The sequence below is a fragment of the Podarcis cretensis genome (genome assembly GCF_951804945.1).
Source record: "Podarcis cretensis genome assembly, chromosome: 3".
Classification (NCBI taxonomy): Eukaryota; Metazoa; Chordata; class Lepidosauria; order Squamata; family Lacertidae; genus Podarcis; species Podarcis cretensis.
The window spans coordinates 87,210,531-87,219,417 of record NC_137172.1 but is presented as its reverse complement, the minus strand read 5'-3'; the positions used below and the strand labels follow the sequence as shown (position 1 = coordinate 87,219,417).

At 48.6% G+C, this 8,887-nt stretch overlaps 1 protein-coding gene and 1 long non-coding RNA gene across 3 annotated transcripts in view; one reads left to right on the top strand and one right to left on the bottom strand.

Annotated features, from left to right (window-relative positions):
• Positions 1-44: 44 nt before the first annotated feature.
• On the bottom strand, positions 45-709 carry LOC307212974. The gene is made up of 2 exons (XR_013837317.1): positions 537-709; positions 45-449 (listed from the first exon to the last, which is right to left on the bottom strand). It is a non-coding gene; the product is annotated as an uncharacterized lncRNA (long non-coding RNA).
• A 1,448-nt stretch (positions 710-2,157) lies between these two features.
• The window catches only part of KCNQ5 (potassium voltage-gated channel subfamily Q member 5), a 265,424-nt gene continuing 258,694 nt past the window's right edge, over positions 2,158-8,887 (top strand). The window contains exon 1 of one of the 2 annotated variants that reach the window (XM_079970427.1): positions 2,158-2,614. In XM_079970427.1, the coding sequence (XP_079826553.1) occupies positions 2,232-2,614 (383 nt within the window). In that variant the 5' untranslated portion in view covers positions 2,158-2,231. The remainder of the gene's footprint in view (positions 2,615-8,887) is intronic. The other variant, XM_079970424.1, reaches the window with a different exon arrangement.

Genomic DNA, 8,887 nt, shown 5'->3' with positions numbered 1-8,887 from the left:
TTCTTTGCAAAAGCCAACAAAACAAAACAAAGCACTCCAACAAGTTAAATTTAAAAATGGACATCAAGAGCTCTCTTAATGGGTCCCAGCCCTTTTCCAGTTTACTTTTTATGATCTTGACAATAAAGCAAACAGCTCTCAAAGGTGAACACTGAAGAGCGAAGGATCTTACTCTGAAAGAGTGGCAGCGATGAGGGAGGTTAGACGTTCAGAGAGGCTCATCATTCTTCCTCCATGCTACACTTGTTGTCACAGCATCATTTCCTGACCTGTTTTCTTTTCAAAGCAAGCTTGCCTGCGTGTAGATGACAAGGCTGGGTGCAGTTGACATTGGAAATGAATGTCACGCTGAGCTTCAGAAGCAGTATGCAAAAAAGAACAGAGAAAAAAAGAAAAAGAAGCTCTAAGCTACAGGAAGAATTCCCATTTTTGCTCGAGAATGGCAAGTGCTGGAAAAGAAGGGGCAGAAACACGATGTAAACGTCGAGAACCTTGAATTGCAACTGGGGTTTCATGATCTGTTACTTGTGCCACACCTGTACTTCTCTGGATTTAAACGACCCACGCAGTTTCCTCCCAGGCCACCTTCCCTTCCTCACGGCTCTGAGGAACTTAGGCGAGGGAGCGACCCAACTTGGCCACAGCCGCCTCGCGCCTAAGTTCCTGGGCGTCACGTGGGAGCGCGTCTCCCGCCAACCGCGCGTCGCGTCGCCTGGGGACGTGGTGTTTCTTCTGGCATTGGAGGGGATCTCGGGGAAGGGGCGGGATGCCTCCTCCAGCCCCGAGGAGTCGCCACCTGCTCCTTAAATGCGCGCCACAATGAGCGAGGGAAGAAGCGGCGGCGCTTCTCGCGGGCGCTGCTCCGCGAAGGGAGCCAAAGAAAGGCAGCCGCTACCTTCTTAGCAGCGGGAGCTTTGCCGCCCCGCGGGCCCTCTTCCACCCGCAACTTCGCTTTGCATGTCAGGCCGGGCAAACGTCCTGCAACTTGGCGCGAGTTCGCACGCGCCGAAGGAGGGCGTCCCTTTCCCGCCTTCCCCGCCCTGGTGGATTTATTTGGCCCTCAGGTCGACGCCGGCTCCGCTCTCTTCCCAAGACGGCGCTGCTTCGTCGTCTCGAGGGAGCTAAGCGAAGCATGCCAAGCTGAAGGGGCGCTTATTGCGCGGCGCTCTTAACAAGGGCGAGCAGCAATGAAAACCCGCCAGAGAGTGAGGCGTTAAAACTTAACAGATGCGTGTTCGGAGTATGGTGCCTTTCGACGGAGCCGCCGCCGCCAGGAGCTGCTGCTACTGGGCTTGACTCTTGAGGCCGCTTTATGACTTTCCGGCGGAGATTTCCTTATGGCGTAATTGCCGTGAGCTGCGCCTCTCTCTCACACAGACACTGCTGCTCATTTGGCCCAGGAAGCCGAGGGCGCGTCTGGGTGCCTCTTCCGACTTTCTGCTCTCGTCCGTTTTATGGACGGAGAGCAACAGCTTGCCCGCCCGCCCGCCCGCCCGCCGGAGAAGCGCTCGCCCTGCAAAGTGCGCTGACAAGCCAAGGTGGCAGCAGGAGCCTTGGGCATGAGTTTGCCTCTCTCCGAGGCTGCCCGGCTTCCCCCCCTCCTGGCGGTCCTTTTCCAATTTCTATAAATCAAGACAGCAGCAGACTTCTCTCTTTCTCTGGGCTCGCCCCCCCCCCCGTCGTTCCTCTCCCTCCCTCCTTCCCTCCTCCTCCAAAGCAGCAACTCACTATCCTCGTGTTATTTGTGGATGCGCCCCTCTCGCTCGGAAAGCCGAGCGGCGCTCTGTTGCTTCGCAGGCGCTCGCTTTTAACTCTAAAGTTTCATACGGTGTTTTTTTTGTTTTTCTTTTAAAGGCGGCATCTGAGGAGGCGAAGCGGTTGGCGGGGGGAAACGAGGCGAGCGAGCCGGAGCTTGAAGAGAGCGGACGCGCCTGAGAGGAGCCGTCGCTTTTTCTCTTCTCCCGCCTCAGAAGCCTCGGCGCTGCCTGCTGCGTGCTGCGCGTGGCAAGGTGGCCCCCACGGCTCTGCCTGCCCCCTTCCTGCTCGGCGGGAGCTGTGGGGAGAGCGCGAGGCTCCTGCAGCCGCCCCAGTCTCTTTTCTCCCGCCTTCTCCTCGCCGCCTCCTCAGCGCCCGGAGGAAGCTGCTCGCCTCCGCCCTCCAGCCAAGCGGGGACCCGCTGCTGCTGCTGCTGCTGCTGCCGGCGCCGCCGCTTTTGCCCCCGCCGTGATGCCATGCCCCGCAGCCACAGCCGAGGAGACGACGAGGGCGGCTCCGCCGGCGGGCTCTGGCTGAAGAGCAGCACGGCGGGGTGTCGCGGCGGCGGGGGCAGCGGCATGAAGGATGTGGAGTCTGGCCGGAGCAGGGTGCTCCTGAACTCGGCGCCCTCGCGAGGGGACGGCTTGCTCCTCTTGGGCACCGGCGGCGGGCTCGGCGGCTTGCGGGAGAGCCGGCGAGGCAAGAAACGAGGAGCCCGGATGAGCCTGCTGGGGAAGCCGCTCTCCTACAGCAGCAACCCGACCTACCGGCGGAACGCCAAGTACAGGAGGCTGCAAAACTATCTCTACAACGTGCTCGAGAGACCCCGCGGCTGGGCGTTCATCTACCACGCCTTCGTGTGAGTAGTAGCGCCGCGGGACGCGCGCTCAGGGGGCTGTGGATAGGGCCACCTGGGAGGGAGGGGCGCCCACCTGGCCCGGGGGGGGGTGAGGAGTGCGGTGGGTTCTAACGCGGTGGGATGTTGCTGGACTACCTTGGCGACGGTTCTCTGCAATGAGCAGCCATTGGGTGCTGCCCAGATGTGGTGCTGTCTCTAAGTGAGGCATCATCTACTCCGGATGACTTCACTTGGGTTTTTAAATGTCCCTTTAAAGCATTTTGTTTTGTTTGTTTTGTTAGCCCACTCTTTATTGCAAGAAAAAAACAAAAGCTGGTTGCACCCAAAACATTCTCCATATACATTTTGTCACTCTTTGGGTTCTTTTCACACATCGTGCCATTAAAAGCTCCCTGTCCACACTTGTAGATGCCTTTTATTTGAGGTAGGAAACTGGACAGAGAAACATGAAAGCCAAATGCACACCCTAGCCAGCTTCCAAAATACGGCACAAAAACTGCAATAAATAACCAATAAATCCAAAACGATGTAAGACTTTACACACTTACCTGGAAGCAAGTCTGTTGAATGCAGAGTGGCTTACTTCCAAGGAAGACATACATGTAACCAGGCTGTATGCGTCATGTGTGAAAGTGCCCTTAGAAAGCCTGCTTTAATCCCTTCACATTGTGTTTATAGTAGAAGGGTGGACAGCCTCACTTAAATGACTGTACTTGTGAAAACCTGAAGGTGAAAGTTAAGGTGGGGACCAGTTCTTTCAGGTTAATTGATATGTGATGATACCAGATGTTGCGTAGTTGAAAATATGGGACATATGGCAATATTTTCTGGCACTGCCAGGTTCACTGGCGGGGGGCAAATGAGGGTCTGAATTGATATGTTCTGAGGTGCACAGGCTCTTCCCTTTTGAGAAGTGCTGACAGGTGCAATAGGCGACAAGATCCTAAATATGGCGTGTAATGCCTTAAGTTTTCCCCAAGGCCAGAACAAACAGAACTTTTTTGGAATGTAGGGGTGGAAAGGTAGGACATACTGGTTCTCAATAATGCAGAGGGAGGAACCAGTAATAATGCACACATGCTGCAAATGAGTCCAAAGGGGAGAAATCTGAAGCGATTTAAGAATGATCCATAATGGGTTTGTGGAATGGCTCTAGGAAAGCAGTTTTCCATTGGAAATTGCGGAGTTATAGAATGGCTGTAAAATCCAGAACTATGACAAAAGCAACCATAGAAGCTATTAAGGGAGGTTCTGAGGAAAAAGAAAGACTGTTTAAAAACTATGTTCTTACTGTCATTATGCAGCACTCTAATTGCGCACACTTCTTTTCATTTACAATAATAGCACTTACATAGAACATCCAAGTGTTCGAAGTACTTCAAGGTTTCAATAGCCCTGTAAAGTAGGCCACTATTACTTTCCCCATTTTGCAGACAGGGGTCTGAGGCCGAAAGAATAGTGCTGAATACTTCTATATTGCACTTGAACTTTCAAGTGTTCAAAGCACTTCACATGCATTATCTGGTTGTAATCCTTACACAATCCTTAGCAGTGAGGTGAATATTATTGTATTGCAGGTGAGGGTGGTGTGACTGAGGTTTGCCTGAGGCCATCTTGCAAGTTCATGGACCACACACTTGTAGATTAGCTGTGCAGTCTCCTAGCCACTATGCCCCATCAGTTCCCATAACAGTGCTTGCATAAAGCTACCTAGCTGGTTAATGGCCAAGATGTGATTTGAATTATGGATTTCCTAGGTCATAACAGTTCACTTTCTTATTATACATTGCATTACATGATTTCTGCATCTCCATTGAAGTCAGTTTTCCATTCTGTGGAACAGGGTTAGGGGTGAGCAGTGAGATAGCCGGATTTGCATATGATATCTACAGGATCTTTCTAAACCGAGCAGTGAAATGGCAAATGTGATTCAGTAGAAACAAGTGTAAAGTGATTTGTGTCGAGGCAAAACATGCCCCCCTCCATAAACATGTACACTCATGGGGACTGAACTGCGGGTAATTGACCAGGAATGAAACCTTGGGATTGTAGTGGATAGCTTGATAAAGATATTGACCCAGTATGTGGCAGCCATGGAGAAAGGCAAATTGTGTGCTACGGATCATTATGAAAGGAATTGGAAATAAAACTGCCAATATTATAATGTCTTTATACAAATCTGTTGTGTGGTTGCACATGCAATACTGCGATATAGTTCTGGTCACCTCATTTTGAAAAGGATATTGTGGAACTGGGATGGAGTCAGAAAAGGACAAGGAGGCAAGTTACAACATTAAGGACTTTTTCGTTTAGAGAAAAGGCAAGTAAAGAGGGAACACGATCGAGATGTGCAATTATGTGTGGTGTGGATAAAGTGAATAGAGAAAAGCTTTTCTCCCTTGCTCATGACATTATACCTCGGGGACATCCAGTTGAGCTGAAAGTTGGAAGATTCAGGACAATCAAAATAAAATACTTCTTCACGCTGTCACACAACACATAGTTGAGCGATGGAATTTGCTCCTGCAGAAACTAGCGATCACCACCAACTTGGGTGGCTTCAAAAGAGGATTAGGCAAATTAATGGAGGGTAAGGCTATCAATGGCTGCTAGCTATGATGTTTATGTTCTGCTTCCACTGTCTGAGACAGTATTGCTCTGAAAGCCAATTGTTTTACGGTTGCCTCAGAAAGTGGCAGAAAGCAGTTAGGCGGAATAGCTGCTTTTTGCTTTTGAAATGTGTTGGGCCTGGACTGTAAACTTGCAGGCTTTTGTAGAGCAACTGAGAAACAAAAGAATTGCACCAGCCAACAATATCAGCAGGTGTTATAAACATTATTTCTGATCTTTGAATTCACCTAAAGTATTTTCATCTACAGCTGTTTCTTAAACTCTTGTCAGGATGAACAGCTACGAGTGTGCTAGATAGCATACAACCCTTTGGAAGAACAGACTTAGTCCTATATCCCCTGATAACAGGACATAACAGTTCTTAGGTCTTTTTAATCTCAGTTTGCATATGTGTGTGCAAAGAAAGGCATCCTCTAGCCCAGTGCAGCAAACTAACCACCTTATAACTAGATGCATGCACTGATTACAAGACTCAGTTTGGATCCCAATTTGGTGGTTATGAAACAGCCTGATCAAGCTCTGACCCAATTGGAGGCTGTTTATAACTTAATTTATCTGTTGTCAGAATTAGGTGAAGTTTACAAGAACGGTTGCCCCTTCTGAGGGCATGAATCCTTCCAAAATTCAGAAGGGTAGTTGTTGCAGTTTTGGAATCTGCTCCATTTTTCCTTTTGACAGAAGTGAGGGCCTTTCCACACTTACTTTTCATAGTAGTGTAGTTGCTGTTTGATTTGTGTTTTTTTTTTTTTTAAGTGAATTTGGAGCAGAGCATCTGCACCTGCAGTCAGTTGTAACTGTATATGGGAGACTAAGTGCAGTTTTTCCTGTCCACACCAATGGCTGGCTGTGCCTGCTTACTTTTTGGCTCTAGTACACTTCCATTGCTGGTTTTTGTTTTTTTAAAATTGTTAAAAAATTTCAACACAATAATTTTAACAAAAATACATCACCCATATTGTTCCCCCCTCCATTTCCCCCTCCCCCCAAAACAGAAAACCCAACCTCCCACCCCACCCCCGGACTTCCCTCAGCTCCTTTCTCTGGTTTCTCAACACATCTTTCTGTCTGCATGTTGTAAGATTGTCAAGATCCTCAAATTATCTATCTATATATTACAACAAAGAGTTTGTGAATGTTTATTCAAAACCTGCCAAAGAGTCCAGTTCATTCTGTGGCTTCTTCAAGTATTTCGTAAAAGGTTCCCATTCATCTTTAAAATCAGTTATCCTTGTCACGTAGTTTGTGTGTCAGTTTTGCCAATTCCGCATAGTCCATCAGTTTTTCTTGCACAGTTCTTTCGTTGGGATTTCCTCATTCTTCCATCCTTGTGCTATTAAGACTCTTGCCGCCGTTGTCCATTGCTGGTTTTTGAATCCATGTGCACATGACTTTAGCCACAATCCAAAGGTACTCTGTAGTTTCTTATGAAATACTGCTATTTGTTGTGTCTCCCTCCAAGCCATCATTGATCTGACTATAGCCTAGTTGAATTCATAGTAAAGTCCAGTTGTGTACATTTGAGATGCTGACCAGATGACAGTCCGCACAAGCAGCACCCTCCCCTCCCCCTCCCCACATGCCTTTTGCCACACACCCCTCCCTCTCTGTACAAGATGGCATCAGTTGCACCCAGCACCACCACTCTCCAGAAAAAAAATGTTTGTGGCTTAAAGCAAAATGTTGCGAGTGGGGAAGGGACATAGATTTTGTCTTTGTCCTTTGGGGAGGCAGGTATTCAAACTGCTGTGAGGCACAAAAGTTGTGAACATTTGTGGCACAGCGCCATAGGATTAAAGGTGGCGGGGGGGCAGCCGGGTTTGTTTTTGCAGAACTCAGGAACATCATCCCCCCCCCCCAATAAGTTGTTTATTATTATTTTCAGCCAGAATTGGATGAAATTTGCAGACAGAGTTGCCCCCCTGAGATAATGATACCTGCTAAATTTCAGAAGGATCACTGTTTTTCAAGGTGTGTACACGAGGAATCAGTCTACCTTTGTATTTTGTGGCCAAGTGGCCTGAAAATTGCAGACATGAGGAATTAGCTTCTGGGTAAGAATTTGCCACATTGCAGAGAAATAGGTCCAGGGAGTTTTGTGCCAGGAACCTTTAATTTTGGAGTGGAAAGAACTAAAAAGGGTTCACTTTCCATGTAAAATCGCTCCCTCTGGTTGCATGGTAGGCCTTTCAATTACCAAAGAGAGATCCCTCTCCCTCTCTCTCTGTCCTGGCATCTTCCTTTAGCTTAGAGGCAGAAGTGCCTGGCGGGCTGCTGCACTATTGCTCTCCTGTCTTCCAGGTACTATCGGTGGCTGTCACTTTCCAAGAGGGGAGCTTGGTGTGGCACCTGGCAGTGTTGGATTGGCTCCACCGCAACTCACCATTGCAAGCCTCTCATGCCTCCCCTCTCGGTAAGCGGCAATGACCCACTGTGTTGGGAGGCTGGGAGAGCAGTGGTTCCCTCCCTGCTCTCCTTCCTCTATTGCTTAGAGATATACCTTGGAAAGCTGATATCCCTCCACAGGTATTGGAACTGGAGAGCACCATTAAAATAATTTCTTCCTTTTACAAGCTAGACCTGTCAATCACAGTGGAGCTCTTCCTCCACACCCTCGCTTCACTCTAGGTTTTGCTCACCCTTCCCCTATCATCCCACTACAGTGGTACCTCGGGTTACATACGCTTCAGGTTACAGACTCCGCTAACCCAGAAATAGTACCTCGCTTTAAGAACTTTGCTTCAGGATGAGAACAGAAACTGTGCTCCGGCGGCGCGGCAGCAGCAGGAGGCCCCATTAGCTAAAGTGGTGCTTCAGGTTAAGAACCGTTTCAGGTTAAGAACAGACCTCCGGAACGAGTTAAGTACTTAACCCGAGGTACCACTGTATAGCATAATGGTAAGTTTGGAGAATTGCTTTAGATTTCAGCAGATACATTTTTTATTGTTGCCTGGATCATTGAGTCCCTATTTCACTCGAACCTGGCTTGTAGGATCCTGCTTTGTTTACTTAAGGCGTTTAGCTTTAGCTAAAAAGTATCTCAGATGTACTTGGAAAAATCATTAATAGCATGCTCCCTGCCCTCAGGCTTACAATCTAAACAGAGACAATATATAAGGAAGAAGGACAGAGAAGGGGAAAGGCTTTGCCTCTGACAAGCCCCAAACACCTCAGAGACATCCTGCATTACCTCGGGATTTGTGATATTCCTGAATTATATGCAAACCTCAATTTATAACACTTTCTCCGAAGGAACTTTTTATGTGAGAGAGCTGTAGGTTGGGAGTGTTGCAGATTTCCTTGCTTCAATTCTGTTGAAGGTTTATTGTGATTATTCTATCTGACAATTTCTAACATTAGCCATAGGTAAAGGTAAAGGGACCCCTGACCATTAGGTCCAGTTGTGGCTGACTCTGGGGTTGTGGCGCTCATCTCGCTTTATTGGCTGAGGGAGCCGGCACACAACTTTCGGGGCATGTGGCCAGCATGACTAAGCCGCTTCTGGCGAACCAGAGCAGCACATGGAAACACTGTTTACCTTCCCACCGGAGCGGTACTTATTTATCTACTTGCACTTTGGCGTGCTTTCAAACTGCTAGGTGGGCAGGAGCTGGGACCAAACAACGGGAGCTCACCCCGTTGCGG